The sequence below is a fragment of the Oncorhynchus mykiss genome, chromosome 19 (assembly GCF_013265735.2).
Source record: "Oncorhynchus mykiss isolate Arlee chromosome 19, USDA_OmykA_1.1, whole genome shotgun sequence".
NCBI lineage: Eukaryota > Metazoa > Chordata > Actinopteri > Salmoniformes > Salmonidae > Oncorhynchus > Oncorhynchus mykiss.
This window is the reverse complement of record NC_048583.1, coordinates 12,624,745-12,646,090: the sequence shown is the minus strand read 5'-3', so window position 1 is coordinate 12,646,090 and position 21,346 is coordinate 12,624,745. Positions and strand designations below refer to the sequence as shown.

The window sequence follows — 21,346 nt, the reverse complement described above, 5'->3', positions numbered from 1 at the left end:
TACTGGTTCTAGCCTGGCCTGAGGAACCAGTGCACTCCCTGGGAGTCTGGGCTGCATCACGTTAGCTCCCCACTCATACTGGTTCTAGCCTGGCCTGAGGAACCAGTGCACTCCCTGGGAGTCTGGGCTGCATCACGTTAGCTCCCCACTCATACTGGTTCTAGCCTGGCCTGAGGAACCAGTACACTCCCTGGGAATCTGGGCTGCATCACCACTTATGCTGAACAGAAGTTAACACCCGTGAATATTGCAAAATGGCAACAATGTCCATTACAGGCTACAACAAGAAGATACTGGTAGCTTCCAGCTTTGTAAGCTAAGTTTCCTTGCTAGCTTGTTGGCGATAATATGCAAACCATAACACATACTACTGCTGATTTCAAAGCTGATTGTCTCCAAAAAATGTATTCATTCATGTAATCTCCCTCGCCTCGTGTCTCTTCCAGTCAATATTGTCTTTGCTGGAGCCACAAACGGAGTGTGAATGACATCATGGGCCTTAAAGAGACAACGCACACATTTTATAAAATATTTTTCTTCTTCTATGCAAATGTTGTTGATCAGTACAATAAAATAAGTCCCGAATGGAAGGGTAACAGATTCTTTGTCATCTGTAGCCCTGTGAAATCAGCCAAAACAACAACTCAATGTGTGCATATATACACCTGTATTGTGACTAGGCCAAGGCTACATCTTGATTTCCCCAATTTATCAATAGAGATTTACCATTCAAATAAATTATTACCTTTCTGTTATGTAGTTAGATTGGTAGAAACAAAGTCAAATTGATTGTATAATCCAAATCTATGTCAAATGTAATGATATTGCCTAGTTAAATAAAGAAAATATTGAACTCCTAAAGATCTGTCTGGATCAAGTAGCATTCTGTGAATGGCTAATAGGCCTTCTTTTTCCCCTTGGTATCATGCTGGTATCTAGTATTATGACACTGAACCTGGTGTTCGTATCAAAGACAAAATTCTGGTATTGTGACATCACTAACCTGTGGTCAGTTTGTGTGTGTCCTAATGTGATGGTCTTAATGTACATAGAAACAGGTACAGTATTGTGTGAATAGGATCGAAGTAAGTTATGCTCCTTGCTTTTCCACATCCCTGAGAAGGTGACGATAAGCAGCCCAGCTCTGTTTCAAAGCAGACACTTTCAGAAATGTGCAAAACCTCTAACAGCGTCTAATAATCTAGTGACCCTTGCCTCCAGGCATGACATGAGCAATTGTTGATACTGAACGTGATCCACAACTCTCGTTGAGCAGTACAGTATTGCTGTATTTCTAATCCAATGGCTCCCTCTTGTGTTCAAAGGAAGTTACTACATTTTTTCAATTCATGGAGTTAATTTCTTGACTGTTGAAAATACCAATAAAACGGCCTGCGATTTGGTCTTGAAATGCTATTTCACATACCCTCTACACTCCGCTAGCTGTGCCCCATTTGTCATGCTGTATCTGTGGTCAACTTGCAATGCTACATCAATGCGTTAATGCCATATCAAGCAATTATAGCATATCGGCCTATTAAAAACTTCTAAGAGAACATTTACAGTAGTCTGTAATAGGTACTATGAGAAGGTCTACAACCCTCAACTCAACTCTGGACCTCTGAGCCAGTCCCACTGCGTTTTTTTTTTCCTTTTTTAATTTGTTCCCCTCGAATCAGACTGATTTTAGACCTTGGACATCAGGTGGGTGCAATGAATTATCAGGTAGAACAGAAAACCAGCAGGCTCTGAACCTCCGTACGGTAAGAGTTGAATACAGCTGATCTTCATAGACAGAATGTCTAGTAATTCCATTTCTATTTCTATACTCTACAATGCATAGGTCAAACAGGGAGAATGTCATGTGCTGATTGACATATAGCAGTAGCTGGCAACCTTTCTTGGGTTGCATGCCTGACCCGTGTCTGTGACATTCCTTTTTGGTAGAAGCAGCAAAGGTGCTGACTTCAAGAAGCCTTACCTTCTATTTTGAGGATCCATAAGTGAAGATTGAGTGTCTTGAAGGATTGTTCTGTCGTTGTTGAGCTTTACTTATACTCTAATTTGATATCAGGTTATGGGTCGTCAAATCAACTGAGGTTGTTGACTCAAATAATGTTTCTGATTGCCAAAATCCCGACATATCTTAAGTCTTACAATGAGGCCCTTTTATTTACTTCCCATAGTCGGATGAACTCGTGTCATTTATGTGTCTGTCCAGTGTGAGGGAAGTTGCCGGTAGTTTTGCGAGCCAATGCTAAATAGCGTCAGCGTAATGACGAAGCCTATGGGTGGCTACCAGCGTTCTCTGGAGAAGTAGATCAGGATATTGGCAATGAGGCCCTTACGTATCCATTTAAGCAGGCCTGTAGTACTTCAAGTCCAGCTCAGTCAGTTGAGAGACTGGAGCATTCACCAAGGACCCAGCTCAGTGCTTGGCCGCCCACCTACTCTAGTGTGTCCTCGTCGAACCACATCTTGCCGTCTGTCTTGGCAACACGATCGACACAGTGCTGTGTTGGACTGACAGGTCATCCATTCCCCGCTGCTCTTCTCAAATCACCCAGGAAACCCGTGAAGGGAAATGTATTCCGCCGCCCTCGGAATTCACTCTTTAATTAGTCCGGAGAAATAATGAACTGCAGTAAAGTGACACTCGGCCCGCCTGGTAGCCTTGGACCCGGGGTAGCCCTCCGCTACAAGGACAGAGCCTCCCCTGAAAGACGAGGAGACCAGGCAGCAGACCATTTTATTGGACTAGATTTATCACTCCAGAGAAGGACAAATATGTGTCATCTACCCCCCCTGTTTTGTCCTCGGGCAAGTGTCAAGTGGGCTGGAGCTTGGTTTGGAGCTCGCTGTGCCTCCCCCGGGCAGCCCCGGGCCTCGTTCCGTAGGCCAACGTTCTGGAACGCTGCAGATGGAAGTTAATACCATGAATAGAGCAGACATGATTCCTTATTCTGCAAGTCAATAGAGGCATGTTTGTTCTATGCAACGTGGACCGTAACCTAGGCTCGGCCGCGTGGTGCTTCCCTTCAAGCAGTCCTGGAGTGTGTCTCGTTGTGCCGAGCCATGTGGCTCTGTTCACCTTTCACACGTGTGCCACATGTTGGTTTTTTTGCCATACCAACCCACCCCCTTCTCTCCTGTGAGCGTGATCGAGCTGTAGCAGTCAAACACCTTGGCGAGATGGAGAGAGAGAGAAGGGGGAGGGAGAGCTACTGTAGCAGCAAATCCATTCACATCCGAGCGCGCCACAAGCGGGGGAGCTCTGACAGTAACACTTGTCAACAACAGGGAAGTGGCCCGTCTGTCTCACTGTTACGGAACAGCTCTAGAACTAACTGCTCCTCATCCTCCAGTCCAGCCTGACCAGTTGTCTTCCTCCTGCAATGGGGAATCGCACCATGAAGAAGGTGGCGCTGCTACTGGTGAGCATGTGTGGAGTTGTTACTGCTGTGTGTGTGTGTGTGTGTTTCTCTAGGTTGGTTTTCTCGAGACGGCTGGTTGTGCTTGGCTTATACACAGCTAACATTGTCCTGAAATACTTTGACCTAACTGTCGATCTCGATTGTGTGTGGTGGGTACCGGCGCGCCAGCTGACACTGATGTCTTACGAGGCTAGGAGCAGCGGCCTCACAGGACCGCTAACGGCTGCAGTCTCTTCATCCTGGAAGGTTACACATTTCAATATCAGTGATGTAATGGTCTGTAACGGAGTGACCTGCTGTCTGAAGTATTTGTATATTGATGTGGAGATGTTGTGGTCGGCTATGTTTCTCTTCTCATGCAATTATCTCCACAAGTGTCAAGCGTTTTCAATTTGCTTCGTGTGTGTCGGACTGTCTGGTGTTGCTTTGCGACAAGACACAAGTTCAACTGCTGCCGGACCTCGAGGAAAGCTAACGTCCAGCTGGGGGTTCAGATTGCTCTGCAATTGACCTTGATTCAGTTTCATCTCTTAATAGAGTACTTGTTATTTCTCGTTATGCGTTACAGTTGGAGACTTTCTTAGAACACGTAAACTCCAACATGTGTTTTTAGACTTTATGAAGAGGGAGGTTGGGAGAAATAGAACTGGAGAACAGCACATCTGCTCTGAATTCCCCCATAGTGGCCAGCCCAGAAGCTCTGGTCAGGGCTAAGTTCAACCCACCACATGCTCCCTACTTCCATCCTCCTTAGTTATTGTTTTGAAAGAAAAGACATCTCTTCACGGGTGAAGGAGACTAAACGCAAAGACCCAGAATTCCCACGGACCCACGACTGGCCGTGAGCTATTGACTTCTGTCTCTGTCACATCACGACCCCAAAGTCATGTCCCCCCCCCCATGGTTCTCACCACGTTAGCGCCAAATGGCCTGCAAACACCAGCATTCAGTTAAATAAAGGTTAGATAAAAAGTTACTGTACAAGAAACTAGCCTGTGATAATGGACATAGTTTTGAGTAGATGTCAGACGATGCCCTGGTTATCTAGATTAGCTCTGCCCCTGCAGGCATTGTCTATGATTAGATATAGGACATCAGTTTATAGCAGTGGTTCTCAACTGGTTTTGCCTCGGAACCCAAATTGCACAAGGTTGTCTCTATCGCGACCCAATGGTAGTATCGCAAAAAATAATCACAAATACAATCTGGAAACTATTTTGAATGCTATATTAGTAGTAAATGTAGCAGTTATATGACGAGGGAACAATGTTCCCTCCTCTTTCATTGTCAGTAATTAAATGAGGCCCATATTCTTGATGAAGAATGTTAATTAACTCACAGCGCTGCTAATAGTTCTATATTCAAAATATTATGATTGAAGAAAAATTGTTAAACAATTAAATAATTAAATGTAAGTTCATTATAATTTCTACAAACCTAATACCTGGTTCAAGTCGTTTCAGTTCAGACTGGAGTATTTCTTTTTTGCTCAGACACCCGCGAACACACTCAAAACCCTCCCACCAGTTGAGAATCGCTGGTTTTTAGTACCAAGAAAGAGTTAATCACGGATTAAACTTTGATTCTTAGTTCCAATATGTATTCCGGGGGAACGATCCGAGTCTAAAGCTAGTTGATAATACCAGTGTTTTTATAGCGGTGTGTAAGGTGTTGAGACGAGTGTCTTTCTCTGGCTCACTGTTTGTTGAGATGTCCTTGGCATGCGGATCCTGAAGTATGGCTTAGTGGGACGACGAGAATGCTCGTTCATTGTCGAGAATATGCCATCAGAATTGAAATCTCCAGAAGCCAAACAGCTAGAGAAAATACATATTTAATGTAGAAAATAAGCTGTTGGAGTTCTCTGACCGAGAGCTCTTATTTTAGAATTCATGACAACCAGTTGGGGATTTTAGACTGACAATATCTCTTAGTGCCTCTGGTGATCAAGCCCCCCCCGTCCCCCCAACAGAGTGTGTTTAGTCCTTTTGTGTTGCCTTTTGGAGTGTGTCTGAGATACATTTTCACAGCTGGAGACTCGGTCTGTTTGTAATAAGGAGGAACTGAACAGGGTCAAATATCCTATATTCAGGGGATAGGAGAAGTGCTTTTAAACAAGCCTATGTGCATGTTAGCAGTGTGTGGACTAAATAAGGCTGTGCTATGTCATATGCTATACTAATATAGCCAGTGTTTCCAATCGTGGTGTGGTGGTCAATGGTGTATGTGATTGAGCAGAGATGGCAAACTGTGAGAGGTTCAAGTGTTGCTCCCAACATCAGTCCTGAATGTAGAAACAGCCTTGATTGCAGTGCTTCTTTAGGCTTTATGGGCTTTGCTATTGGAATACGAGTGTTTTGACTCACGGTGGGATGGACGTATGTGTGATACAGTAAACGCCGTGAGAGGTGTGGAAGTGCTGGAACCAACACGGGGCTGGTATGTAGAAACGGCCCTGTGTTAAAGTCTAAGTAGGCTGCTGCCTGTGTGGAGGAATGTGTCAGTAAGCAGTTCTGCCTGGCATTTCTTGAGAAGGGGACAGATGGGGGCTTGTGGCTCTCTGAACTACATGGCCTGGGTTAGGAGAGGTTCCTGAATTAGACCCTCTCTTCCTCCTCTTACTCTCCATCACTCTCAACCTGACTGCCTGCCAAGTTCCTCTGCTGCTTCACACACACACACACACACACACACACACACACACACACACACACACACACACACACACACACACACACACACACACACACACACACACACAGAGAGAGTCAGAGACAGAAAGCACTCTCCCAGTGGGGTCATGTTTCCCACAAGGTACAGTGAACTCTGGGATTTAACCTCCGCTCCATGACTACTCACATGCTGTGCATTAATGACCTCTACACCACTGACGGCCTCTTCAAATGACCTCTAACTAAACCTGTAACTAACCTGCTTGTAGCGCTCTGATCAACTTCTATTGTATTCTCTACAACAGATGCCTTTCTGTTCCAAGCAATGAAAGAGGCATGCCATCAAACAGTATTACAACGTGATGATTCATGAATGCCGTAGTGGATGTGTCGGGGTTAGATATGGCTGCTGTCCGTTTGGCCGCTGTCGTGCAGTTTGTCTACTGTGTGTATATATAAAGGACAAGGTTGGTTCATTGCAATAGGCTTAACATAAACTAGCATCGGTCAGACTGTGGTAGATGGCTTATGATATCATAAAACTATCCTCCTTGATATTTAGTTGTTTTCTAAACCTTTAGTCTCAACACCACATTCCAGAGGATTTATGTTGAATATGCATATGCACTTCCCTCCTCTGGGATTCCCCATTAGCCCTGACAATAAATCCCCCATAAACCATCTGGGGTGGTGGATTAGACAGAACAGGAGATTAGGCTTCCATGGTGACTGAGCCGCCTTGTGACTGCCGGTGTGTGTGTACCATTTAACTGCCCTAATCTCTGTGTGTGTGTGTGTGTGGGGGGGGGGGGGGGGGGAGAGGGAGAGAGACACTTTTGAACATGTGAACAATTGGAACCCACTGTTGGTGATCTCAATGACACACCACTGTGTTCTGGCATAGAGAGGGAGGGGGCCAGCCTGGGTCTGTAGAGGGGGGCCAGGCTGCGTCGGCCTTGCTGCCTGGCTTGCAAATGTCTTAATTTCTATGTGGATGAGGTGTGTAGGCCTATGTACAGACATCACATAGACCGCTACTGTGTGTGTGTCTCGCCACACATGCCACCAGCATTGTTCAGCCCCATTTTGGACCTGGATCCTCTCCAGACAATGCCCCAGGGGCAGTCAAGGCCAAGGCCCTTCTGGGGGAGGGAGGCCTTTTTATATGCCTGTCTGACAGCCAGGGGTCAGCCCAGATGGCATCTGAACACTGAGTTAATGCAAGTAGGGTAAGTACTAGGTACAGCGCCCCTGTGATGAATAGAGGCAGCAGGTAACCTAGTGGTTAGCGTGTTGGGCCAGTAATTGAAAGGTTGCTTTATCGAATCACTAAGCTGACTAGGTTCAAATCTGTTGTTCTGCCCCTGAACAAGGCAGTTAACCCACTGTTCCCCGGTAGGCTGTCATTGTAAATAAGAATTTGTTCTTAACTGACTTGCCTAGTTAAATAATGGTTCAATTGAAAAGAAAAGAAAACGGGACATGTCCATGTTTCAAATCACTTTTTATTTGTCACATGCGTCGAATAAAACAATAGACCGTACCTTACGTGAAACGCTTACTTACAAGCCCTTAACCAACAATATCGGCGAAATAAACCCCCCAAACGTTTCACAATAAAATAACAATAATGAAGCTATATACAGGGGGTGTGAATGGAGTGATGTTCGGCCCTCCTTTTCCTGTAGTCCACAATCATCTCTTTCGTCTTGCTCATGTTGAGGGAGAGGTTGTTGTCCTGGCACCACACTGCCAGGTCTCTGACCTCCTCCCTATAGGCTGTTTTTTTCCTTTTGTCCTGGTGGGAAAGGGCAGTATTGAGATGGCGTCATCTGAGGTTCTGTTGGAGTGGGTCTAGGGTTTCTGGGATGATGGTGTTGATGTGAGCCATGTCCAGCCTTTCAAAGCTACGGGGTGGTAGTCATTTAGGCAGGTTACTTTTGCTTTCTTGGGTACAGGGACTATGGTGGTCTGCTTGAAACATGTATGTATTAAGGACTCGGTCTGGGAGAGGTTGAAAATGTCAGTGAAGACACTTGCCAGTTGCTTTGCGCATGCTCGGAGTACACGTCCTGTTAATCCGTCTGGCCCCGCGGCTTTGTGAATGTTGACCTGTTTAAAGGGTCTTGCTTACATTGGCTACGGAAAGCCGCTGTTCCTCTAGAACAGCTGGTGCCCTCATGCATGCTTCAGTGTTGCTTGCCTCGTAGCGATTATAAAAGTCATTAATCCTGCTGGCAGGCTCGCGTCACTGGGCTGCTCGCGGCTGAGTTTCCCTTTTGTAGTCTGAAATAGTTTGCAAGCCCTGCCACATTTGATGAGCGTCAGAGCCGGTGTAGTACGATTTGATCTTAATCCTCTATTGATGCTTTGCCTGTTTGATGGTTTGTCTGAGGGCATAGTGGGACTTCTTATAAGGGTCCGGATTAGTGTCCCGCCCCTTGAAAGCGGCAGCTCTAGTCTTTAGATCGGTGCGGATGTTGCCTGTAATCCATGGCTTCTGGTTGAGATATGTACGTACGGTCACTGTGGACGACGTCATCGACGCACGTATTGATGAAGCCGGTGACTGATGTTGTGCACTCCTCAATGCCATTGGATGAATCCCGGAACATATTCCAGTCTGTGCTAGTAAAACAGACATTTAGTGTAGCATCCACATCATCTGACCACTTCCTTATTGAGCGAGTCATTTGTACTTCCTTTTTCTTGTTTTTGCTTGTAAGCAGGAATCGGGAGGATAGAATTATGGTCAGATTTTCCAAATGGAGAATGAGAGAGAGCATCTCTGTGTGTGGAGTAAAGGTGGTCTAGAGTTTAAAAATATATTATTTTTTTTAACCTCTGGTTCCACATGTGGCATGCTGGTAGGAATGAGGTAAAACGGAGTTAAGTTGGCCTGCATTAAAGTCCCTGACCACTAGGAGCGCTTCTGAATCAGCATTTTCTTGTTTGCTTATGGCCTTATACAGCTCTTTGAGTGCGGTCCTAGTGCCAGCATCAGTTTATGGTGGTAAATAGACAGCTACAAAAAAAATATAGGTGAGATTTCTCTTAGTGTGGTCTACATCTTATCATGAGGTACTCGATCTCAGGCGAGCAATACCTTGAGACTACCTTAATTTTAGGCATCATGCACCAGCTGTTATTGACAAATAGACACAGATCCCCACCCCTCGTCTTACCGGACATAGCTGTTCTGCCCTGCCGATGCACGGAAAACCCAGCCAACTGTATATTATCTGTGTTGTCGTTCAGCCACGACTCGGTTGAAAAATAAGATTTTACATTTTTGAAAATCCTGTCGGTAGGATAGTCCCTATCCAGTTTATTCTCCAGTGATTGCACGGCAGCCGATAGAACGGATACTGGAGTCGGGTTACCCACTCGCCGACAAAATCTCACAAGGCACCCTAATCTCCACCCCCCCTATATTTCCTTATTTTCTTCATGCAAATTATGTGAATTTGGGCCTTGTCTGGGAGCAACGTTACATCCTTAAGTACTGATATGTGGTCCTGTGCCACTCAGTTCGTAAGAGCATGGTGCTGGAATCACATGCTAATACTAAATGTATGACCTCGCTGTACTGTGAATAGATCATAATCTTCATCAAATTCATTTGTGATTTTCACTCGAGACTCAATATAACGATTTACTTATACTTAGACTTGTTAAAGGTACATTGTACGAATTATCCTCTCGAACCCGAAGCCTGTTATTTACTTGCTAGACCTAATGATAGGCTTAATGGGAGACAAGTTTTCCACTAAGCTTTCTAGATACACTAACTTTATTTATCATCCCACAGTTAGAATCCTATTAAAATTGAAGCGGGTAAACCATTTCAGTAATTAACAGATTGCGTAAGAAGGAATGCCCTTAGGATTCCATCAACCTACTAAGTCTAACAATGTTTGTTTACATGACGCTGTGTTCTTAATTACCGACTAATGAGCGTTGTTTTTTTTAAAGACAATTTTTCTTGTTCTAATTATATTTATCTCACTTGCTTGTTTATTGTTCAGGGGATTTTTGTTTAAAGCAGTTAACACTCTAACCCCTCAGTTTGTCAACAGAGAAGTTGATCCTTTCTTCCTTGTAAATAGCCATCCTGCTGCTTTAAAAAAAAAAAAAATTGGCTTGACAGTTAAAAGAAACCTCTTAAAAATTCAACTGAAGGAATTCCAGATGACTGTTTGGGGAATAAATTGAATTGGAGTTTGATCATCAAACAACTACCCAAGTGTCTCTTGATGTGGTGCTCTGCTCTGGTGAATCTTAACGCAAACTTGTCCTCTTTGAATTAAAGCACAACCCTGACATGATCAACACTGCCAGCTCGGGATGGTTAGTCTACTCTTAGTGTTGTTGCTAGATGGTTTTTTTGAATGAAAACTAAAGTGTTTTTTCTGTCAGTCAGTCCGTGGGGCAGAGCAGGGCAGATGTCCGTTGTAGCATGGTCTGTGCTGCAGGACCCAGATAAGGACTAGAGCAGGACCAAATGGGAGGCAGGAGTACATGTCTGTGACATGGCACCGCTACTGTGTGACTGGACCATTGAGTCATTGACCCTGGCTCAATGGGATTAAAGGCCTTTTGGATCAAGGCCAATAACACAAAACAGCAAAGCATGTTTTGACTGTAACAATTCAGTGTTACCTTACGGCACTTTTCTGGATCATGGTCAATAACACGGCCATGCCTACTCTGCTAATACAAACAAACAGGCCTTAGCGGTTGCGACTATTGCCCTTCGGCACAGAAATCTGGTCACACAGTACATTCAATAACACAGGCAGCTATGTCCACCCATGATACAACCCGAGACATGATACAACCCGAGACATGATACAACCCGAGAGACATGATACAACCCGAGAGACATGATACAACCCGAGACATGATACAACAGTTGAGTGTTGCCTTACGACGCGGCGGATATCTGGTTGTGCGCCCGTGGCCCCTGCTGTGTTAGTCTCTCTGTGTGTCTCCGGTGCGACAGAGGAGAGAGATTTCCCCTATAAATCAATGGAGGAACTCTGAGTGCAGCAGAGGAAGCAACGCTGTTGGCGTAACCCTGCTGCTCCACCACACTGTGACTGGCATCTGTTCTGCAGTGTGAGTAGCAATGCTACCTGCTATGCAAACACTTAAAGGCACAGTCTCTTTCTGTATCCTCATGGATTACTCTAGTTTTTTGTTGGTTCTGCGGCGGATGGAATAAGAAGGGCTCTCAAGTTCTGATAAGCAGCGCTCGCATTAGCAGAATAATTAAGAGTCCGGATGGATTCGAGTCGTTTGATCGTTTAAGTGGCTTAAAAGGCCCGATAATGAAAAGTTATTGCGAATTGAATTTGTTCTTTTCATAACATTGAGACGTTGAGTAAAAAAACTATCAATGTTTACTGTGTTGCTAGGCTACCGTTTGGACTTTGTGTAGAAACCTACTCTAACTTCCTCCATCCTCTTAACCATGACTCAAAATAAAGCCCAATTGATCATAGAAATCAAGTCTGGTGGCTTCAATCAATTGGAACATCCGACAGTGAATTGCTCCCCATCGCTGTTCTCTATAGTCGCCCCCTGGTTCTCTGGAGGGGGGCTGGGTCATATTCCTGTCTGCTCCCCAGGTGAGGGGAGGCCAGCCTGGGTTGAGACCAGCAGAGTTGTCCCTCCTCCCTCTGCCCCATCTGTTGGTTGTACTGTGCTGTCCCGAGCCCAGAGCAGGCACTTCACAGACATGGTGTTTGAATATTTGATACCGGCCTAATTAACTATGCCCTTTTACTGAAGACGATGCACTGCTATTCTCCTGAGCCGGGCCCCTGCCAGCTTCAAGGCTACGCAGCCAAGGTTGTTGTTTTGCTGTCAAGGAGCTGGTTGAAGCTCTTCCGTCTCCTGGTTGGAGCTCTTCCGTCTCCTGGTTGGAGCTCTGCGTCGCCTGGTTGGAGCTCTGCGTCGCCTGGTTGGAGCTCTGCGTCGCCTGGTTGGAGCTCTGCGTCGCCTGGTTGGAGCTCTGCGTCGCCTGGTTGGAGCTCTGCGTCGCCTGGTTGGAGCTCTGCGCGCGTCCTTCAAACAAAATAGCCTCCACACCCCTACTCTACTGATTCTACGGACAGTAATGTAGCCTACTCAAAAGCATCCACACACCCATCAGGGAATCGTCCCAGCTGTCTCTGGAATGCCAGCGTGTTGATCCAAGCCTGCTAGGAATAGAGGATCAGAGGAACAACCTGTTTGTTTTTGGTCTCCCATTTTCAGTGTTTAATAAACTCAATGGGTCTAATTCATTGAAGTTTCTACCTCAACCTCCGAACTTTAGAAAATGACATTTGTGCGTCTCATTAATGAGACGTCACTCTGAAGTGTTTTAAATGGAGGGGGCTGTTCAACTGATGTCCATAAGAACCTTGTTTGTAGCTTTAGTCTAAGTCTGAAAATAAGAGCATGAAAAATGTTTCAGACAGTTATTCTTTGGAGTTGAAAGTTTGTTCAATTAAATCCAGACAATATTATTTGGCTTACTAGTCGACGACTAGAGTGATGTAGCATTGACTTGGTGTGATAAACACTGGTTGTCGGTATTTAGAGTTCACCCATAACTTAGCCTTCTCTCTGGAGAGTTAATGAGCAGTCTATCCCTCATGGAAGCTGAATGCTCACACCATTTTAACTCTGTTATTCTGTATGCAATGGAGCTCTGTGTTCAAATGCTTGTTTATGGACGTATTTTTGGCAGTAAATGATGTTTTTGGGGAGAACTGGAACCTTGTTAGGCTAGATACTAATGTTTTTCCTGTTTGTTTGATCTAACAAAGCAGGTCAGCTCTAGCCAGGCCTGAGGAGAATGTCAATGCTGATTGCCTCGTCCATCACTCCTACGCTATGGATAGCAACAAGATGGCACCTGGGTCCTCCTGTGTGTGATTTGCCTCCGGCTGCAGCCTGGATATCCAGCTAAAAGTGCTAGCCCTAGATAGATGGCATCGTTTATTCAGGGTTTGTAACAACTCATTGCGTCGAGTCATTCTCAATCGCCCATCCCTCCATCTCTTTCTCCCTTTTTATCTCTCCTAGTTCTCCCCAACAGGTTGCCAGGTAACAGGGCCAACACAGCCTCCACAGGGGTGTTCAGGTACTCTCAGAACATTACATTGCTTAAAGAGCAATTAATTAGCCACTTTTCAACCTCCGGTTCGCACCAAACCAGTGTCTACATAATGTGAAGACCGAGCCTTTCTATGACGGGTGGTTAAAAACGAAAACAGGTCCTAAAACAATGCTTCTCTTTCACAGGGTAGGATTAAAAGTACAAGACAGTTGATCTTAAAAGATAGTTTCTAGCCCATGGGAGGGTATGAAAATCACTGTTTTTAAACTTTTGATGTCATCGGGTACCTCAGGAGTAAATGTCAGTTGGCTTTTCATAGCCGAGCATTCAGACTCGGAGAGAGTCCGAGAGGGAGTTGAAAACAGCAGGTCCGGGACAAGGTAGCAAGTTCGGTGAACAGGTCAGGGTTCCATGGCCTCAGCGTTGTGTTGGTAGTGTAGCAGTAGTGACATTGACTAGTTCCACAGTATGCTCTTATTGATCTGTGCATTGCTACAGTGCTTTTGTAAAACTAGGGGACTTATGAAGTCTGAACAAAACGGGGCCCTTTTCTCTCTCTTTCTATCCCCCTCTCCCTCCCTTTCCTGTCATGTGTCTCTTTGGGCCACCTCATTACAGGAGACTCGTTGGGCTCCATGTTATGCTCTGTGGAGACCGGTTAGAGTTGGTCTGCCATCTCCAGGACAGGGCTGCACTCTGCCGCAGCTCAGCCATTGCTTTCCTCCTTGACCTTGGGGGAGACATTAGTGTGTCACCCTGTCCTGCCGTCGTCGATGCCGGTCCTGCCACCACACTGACTGCTTTATTGGCCCAGGCCACAGGAACAATCTGCCTGTCTGTACTTGCGAGTTTTGGACACTTCAGCCCACGCGCTTACTCACAAGTCTGCCTGCTTGCAAACAGACGTCTGCGAGCGTGTGAGCTGAAGTCCATTTTAGCATCCAATCATATTGGTAAATGTCAAGGGATATGCATACGGCGGTACAGGAAATGAATAAGTGTACCCCTGAACAGCTCTGTAAACTCAGGTCTGCCTGACTTCTGCAACGGAGGTGGCTCCGCTATGTCCTCCCTCTATCCCACCTGTTATGTGGAATTAACTCTGAGTAGCCAGTCTGCCGTGGTGTAGGTGGTGTTTTCCCACACGCAGAGCTGAGCTGAGCCGCAAAAGGTCACGTGCACCCGTCCGCCCACGCCAAGGCAAATGCAGCTGAACTCCCGTCCAACTCTCCTGCTGCTGGCACCGCTGTGCCTCAGCCCTCGCCGACGCAATCTCCCGCTAGCTCTCATGGAAACCTGGCCGGCCTGGACACATGGAGATGGCGGACAATCTCCTGCCGCCTCACGTTAATTGAACCCATCATCAGAGGGCATTGTGAGCTAGCTACAACGTGCAATAATAACGGAGGTTGAATTTTTGCACGTCACTGACTAGACTTGAATCATTGGACCTAGCTTGTGTGTTGCACACCACTGTATCTGGACCCCTACTGTGGTGTGGGAGGGATGATTGGCTATGGCACCAGGTCTCTATGACAACGGCCCTGGCTGCTGATGGCTGTGTGGTCTGTAGGTGACAGGCAGCCTGCTCCATGTCTCCCTCCCTCCCACACTGGTTGGATGTTTTAATAAAAATCCTGACCCTGGTAACTGTTGCTATGCAACTCTCATGATTCCACCCTAGTGCCAGTCCATTTCATCCAAACCCTGCAAGACTCCCCTTTAGAGGGCGTCTCAGGGAAAGAGTGACTGAGGATCAAGCTTCCTGAAGAAATCTCCCTAAGATGGTATTACACGGTCACGAAGCATTTCACTGCACCTGATTTAACATCTGTTTTAACATCTGCTAATCTGTGTACGCCATAAATAAACTTGGATTTCAATGTAGCCTGAATAAAACACAGCATAGAAAACTGCTCAGAATCCTGATGCAGTTCCAACAATGTCCACCAGAGGGAGGCAGTGCTCTATAGGCTCAGACTGTCTGCTGCAGCTGTGCCGCCAGAGCAGCATCCCAGGCTTCACACACAAATCGTCTGTTTCTCATCTGCTACCCGCTGTCACTGGACAGCCTCATTCAGCCGTGTGTGTGTGTGGGCCCACCCTGTCAGCTCCTCTGGGGTAGCGTCAGAGCCTCAGACACAGAGCCACTCTGGTGCACAATGCAGGGGGATGGAGGTACTGGGAGAGGTCGGCTGTGTGGATACAATGAGGGTCAACGGCTGGGGACTTGATGAGAGCCTGGATGAATTCTACTGTCTGGTGCAGGCCTACAGTAGATTTGTTTATTTCACTGACAACCTCTTCATTAAAGAGGAAGCATGAACTCAATCCCAGCTTTTAAACAACCTCTTCTCAAACACTGTGGTGAATGCAAAGGTACTCATTAAATTGGCGGAAAACACACACACACCTCCTACTCTGGGCCATACCGTAGTTGTGGCAGCTCGTAGGCAGACTCCAGACACAACATGTCGAGAGGTACAGTGGAGCCAAACAGTTGGGATCACTGAGTAACACGGATAAACGTTTGGCTCAATGACCACACTGCCCCCGCTCACACGTCCCCTCGTCCCTACCTCCCTCATCCATTTCCATCTCTACGCAAATTGACTGTGGCATTTCCCCTGCCGCCTGCCTCACCCCCGTAGCAGCAGAGCCTCGGTTGCTCGCCACCCGGCTTGACTGACAAGCCACAGCTTTATGACATTCGCCACCCGGGATTAGGTTGGAATGTCTCTGTTGACAACTGTCTGGCCCCAGGCCTCTTTGCGTCAGGATGGAGCATTGGGGCAATTATTAGGCCCCAGTGGCAAAGCCACAGTGCCCTTATTTTAGGGGGCGCCCGCCTCGTTGAGCACCGCGTTTTTAGAACACACATCCTAACTTTCCATTGTACATTATGGCCATTCAGGATTATGAGATAGATAGATAGGCATGCATATGCATTTATATATATATATCTGTGTGCCCTGGCCAAGCCAATTTGTCATTTTGTTTGGCCCTGGAGAAATGTGTTTTAAGGACTATTTCTCACACAAGCCGCCCTAGACATTAAAGATTAATGGCTGCTTGCAATTTTTATGATTTTCAGCTAGTTATTCTTCTCTCAAATGAGCTTTCTGTTGCGCTTTTAGTATGTGTGTGTGTGTGTGTGTGTGTATATACTGAGTGTGGGAGAGAAGGTCTGGATTCCTATTGGAAAGACTGGAGGCAGGTTTAAACCACTTGACAGAGTTGACACGTTGCTGCTCCCAGGCCAGTAGTGCAACAGGAAGCTCTGCCACTCGTCTTCATTCTGCTAAATAGCTGTTGGCTTTTTGACTTTCCTCCATGGACGTTTTCAGATTTTGAAGCAATACAATGTCTAGCAATTAGGATATGGAAATGGGCCTGTGCCTCTGCAGAGCTGAACACGGCCCTATGTCCCAACAGTGTCTATTTAAACTCCAGCTGTTTTTCTTAGGAACTAATCAAACAGCAACCAGAAGGGTTTTTCTTAATCCTCTGTGGATGATATTTTCTCTCGGCCAAACTCTTTTTTCCAAATACTGTGTAGAAGGTTCTTAGTTGAATGCACTCAGTTGTACCAAATTACTTCCTCTTCACTCCGGCGTCCGATCCATGTGAAAGTCATTTTAACGTTTGCCTGTATCGTCAATGCTATTGTTTTATAGGGTTATAGCTTCTGCGACCGTAATCGCTGGCTGTCGGCTGGTGTTTATGCCCAGCGGAGGATGCTAATGTAAACAGGAAGGAACCTCAACCCACACTTGTACACAGTGGCAGGCCGTCGCTGTTCAAGGGGCTGGACGACTCATTCAAAATCAAGTCCAATTTTCTTGGTCACATACACATGGTAAGCAGATGTTATTGCGAGTGTAGCGAAATGCTTGTGTGTGATTACTCATTCATCAACTTTGTGTTCTAGCATGTGTTGTGTAGAGTGGATCGGCTAATCACTCACTGTTGCAAGGGAGGTGTGACTGCAAGTGTGTTATAATGTAAACAGCGAGGAAACGGTCTGTGTGTGGTCCGGTTTGAGCTAAGCCTTCCCAGCGATCCATCATGCCCAGTCCCCATACAAGCCCAGGCCAGAAAAGCCCTTGTTATGCTTTGTCTGATTTGGCTGTCAGAGCCTTCCAGATGTGTGAAATAAGGGAATGTGTTGCTACGGTTACACGTAAACAGGTTCCCGTTTCTGAATAGTCTGATGTACCGTGTTTGTTTCATATTTTAATTTGATTTGCAAGCATGCTTAGTCTTATGTCTTCTAAAACACAAGTTGCCCTGATGCTTTAAGCACTTGAAATGAAGCTGGTGTCTTTAATGGTGAGACAGCCATGTCCATTTGGTATATTACAACATGAAAAAAGGTACTGCAAACAGCACCCTTTTTCCCCCCTCCCTGTAACTCCTTTCATGTGCTATAGAAGGACAATATGTACTGCAGTTGACCGTGCTGCGGTGGTGGTGGGGGCGGACAGTACCACTGTTTCCCCCTGCTGCGGATTCCATCTTTAAGTCATAGGCTAACATCCACCAATACATTGACTCAGTTTTTAGACACATTTCGACTTGTTCTTGAAGTTTCGGTAATATAGGTCCCAGTCTTAGCAGCATTGGCTGTCATGGTCAGAAACATGTGTACGTGTGCTGAGTAACTCGAGGTACCAAAAAGGCTGGACCTTTTGACACATCAGCGTTTCTCCTCACAGTATGCAACCTTAGGGACCCTGAAGGTATAGACGAGTGAAGTGTGTTCTGGAATAGCTCTGCTGACAGGGTGTGTGTGAGAGATCACTGGGTGGTGTGTGTGTGTGCGCTCGTTGCTTTTGACCAAAATGCTTGAGCAAGTACATTGCTTTGTTTACTGAGGATGAGTTACCACCACGCAGGTAAACCTATTCTCATTGAGAAGATCAGACCGTAACTCCCATCGGCGTTAGCATATTCTCATTAAGAAGATCAGACCGTAGGTTAAGATCCTATAGGCTAATATAGCCCACCGGAGTTAGCATATTCTCATTAAGAAGATCAGACCGTAGGTTAAGATCCTATAGGCTAATATAGCCCATCGGAGTTAGCATATTCTCATTAAGAAGATCAGACCGTAGGTTAAGATCCTATAGGCTAATATAGCCCACCGGAGTTAGCATATTCTCATTAAGAAGATCAGACCGTAGGTTAAGATCCTATAGGCTAATATAGCCCATCGGAGTTAGCATATTCTCATTAAGAAGATCAGACCGTAGGTTAAGATCCTATAGGCTAATATAGCACACCGGAGTTAGCATATTCTCATTAAGAAGATCAGACCGTAGGTTAAGATCCTATAGGCTAATATAGCCCATCGGAGTTAGCATATTGGCGTCCACTTGAACTGTAACCACAACCATGAACCTTTTTTCTAGTACCTCTCAGTTGATCTCCCATCCCCCCCGTTCTACCTTAAATCCTGACCTCTAAATCTCCTCAAGTCTTGGAAGTTAACATCCGTCTGGAGGCTGTTTTAAACTGCATGGCATTCAGGATAAGAGATTCCCTCAAACCGAAGGCTTTGGGCTTGAATTCCCCAGGACCCAAGGTTAAATCCCTCATGGCTGACATTCCTACCGTTTACCTTGGGCCTATCGTGTTAACAGACATAAGCCTCTGCAGTGGGTCCATGGCACATAGTTTGGAAGTTGGAGATTAGCCAAAAAGCTCATGTAGCCGGAATATAGACATGGGAGATACATTTGCTGTAGCCTATTCAGGATGTGTTCGGAAACGAGCAGTTTTGCTGGTGTCTCTGGTCACCATCACCCATGTGTCTGCACTCTTGACTGTTTACACTAAACCTCAGTGGGAAAGGTACTAATGCTGCTAGCTTCGCATTCAGACTCACACACTTATACAGCGGGGAGTTCTTTTGTATTTATGAATTATTCAGTTGCCTGCCAACATCCAGAAGCAACACACAATGAAGAGGCCTCTCGGTTCAAGAGGACTAGGGCTTTGTTTTTCATTACATCTTTATTGATCAGGGAAGGGCAGCGTAGGGGGGAGTCAGCATTCTTTGTTGTCAGTCAGTTCTGCCGAGTTGTGAAGACTCTGTCATCCCCACTGATCCAGACCCATTTCTTCTTCTGTAGTTGAATTTTCCCACAGCAATTATTTATTTCTCCAGCCTTCTTTTCTCCAGCCTTTTGATTAGAATTTGAGGAAGGTCCACGTGCTGAGATGTGTGACCTATGTGGGTATGGTAATGGCGTCTATTCCCAATAGGTTGACACACTATATTGAGAAATGTCCTAGCCGGCATGCAGCAGCACATTCTGTGGACAACATCGTCCCAGAAGAAGTGGAGGCAATTAAAAAAGTTGAACTTCTCCTGCTCTTCTAAGGGAGATTTCGACCTTCAAATTAAATCCCAAGTTCTTGAAAAGTATGGAAACGGCGGCACTCCAATAAGTTAATTTAGAGTTTCGGCAGTTATGCCGTCATCAGAGTGTCTACTGTAGGCCTAAAGCCTATCCATCCTGACTCCAGCAGGTCACATAAAGCCTCAATGAAGTGGCCATGTCACACATTCCGACATCTGTCTGCTGTGTTGAACGGCAGCCCTAAATATCCTAGTCAAGGTTACTATGATGCCATAACTCCCTGGCCGGCACCACGGAAGAGTTCGAGTTTCTGTTAACACTTACTTTAGATTTCATAAACATGGGCCTAAGTAATTCTGAGTGTGAGGAACAATCTCTTGACCTGCTGTTCGATGTACATACCACTTAGCCTAAATATGCTATGGCTAACAGTATTGATCTGCTTGTCATGAGTTGGCATAAACTGTCACTGTTTATGACAGGTGTCATGTCCCACTGCGATACTGTAACATTATGCCCCCCCCCCCTCCATGTCCCACTGCGCTACTGTTAAATTATGCCCCCCATGTCCCACTGCGATACTGTAAAATATTGCCTCCCCCCATGTCCCACTGCGATGCTGTAACGTTATGCCCCCCATGTCCCACTGTGATACTGTAACATTATGCCCCCCCAATGTCCCACTGCAATACTGTAACATTATGCCCCCCCATGTCCCACTGTGATACTGTAACATTATGCCCCCCCATGTCCCACTGCGATACTGTAACATTATGCTCCCCCCCATGTCCCACTGCGATACTGTAACATTATGCTCCCCCCATGTCCCACTGCGATACTGTAACATTATGCTCCCCCCCATGTCCCACTGCGATACTGTAACATTATGCTCCCCCCCATGTCCCACTGCGATACTGTAACATTATGCTCTCCCCCATGTCCCACTGCGATACTGTAACATTATGTCCCACTGTGATACTGTAACATTATGCCCCCCCCATGTCCCACTGCGATGCATTATGCCCCCCCATGTCCCACTGCGATACTGTAACATTATGCCACCCCCCCCTCCATCTCCCACTGCGCTACTGTTAAATTATGCCCCCCATGTCCCACTGCGATACTGTAACATATTGCCTCCCCCCATGTCCCACTGCGATGCTGTAACGTTATGCCCCCCATGTCCCACTGTGATACTGTAACATTATGCCCCCCCCAATGTCCCACTGTGATACTGTAACATTATGTCCCACTGTGATACTGTAACACTATGCTCCCCCCATGTCCCACTGCGAAACTGTAACATTATGCTCCCCCCCATGTCCCACTGCAATACTGTAACATTATGCTCCCCCCATGTCCCACTGTGATACTTTAACATTATGGAATCAGACGTACCACATGGACAATTACCTGACACGGACCAGCTGATCTGGACATTTCTGACAAATTGTAAATAGCTCTCTAAGGTATGTAATGACTGACATGACAAGAAGAACTGCTGATGCACTACCCAATTTAGAAATGTCACCTTGTGCATTCTACTATCGCAGGTTTCAAGAGTATGTTGAAAGTCCGACTGAGTTCCCCAAAAAAAGAAAAGGGCCCCACCGTTTGGGAACCACTGTGTTAAGAGACCATGTCAAAGCAGCTGATTACAGTGGTAAGTCAGGGAGGAGCAGACAGGACAGGAGGGGGCTGGTCTGGGGGATTGCACGTCACCCCATTGAGCTTCCTCATAACTGCAGTTTTGGACGA

General features: G+C 46.0%; 1 protein-coding gene across 1 annotated transcript in view; it reads left to right on the top strand.

Annotated features, from left to right (window-relative positions):
- Nucleotides 1–771, top strand: part of LOC118941457 (F-box/WD repeat-containing protein 7-like) — a 91,898-nt gene extending 91,127 nt beyond the window's left edge. Inside the window, exon 4 of the mRNA XM_036954315.1 lies at nucleotides 447–771. Coding sequence (XP_036810210.1) covers nucleotides 447–488 — 42 coding nt within the window. The 3' untranslated portion in view covers nucleotides 489–771. The remainder of the gene's footprint in view (nucleotides 1–446) is intronic.
- Nucleotides 772–21,346: the final 20,575 nt, after the last annotated feature.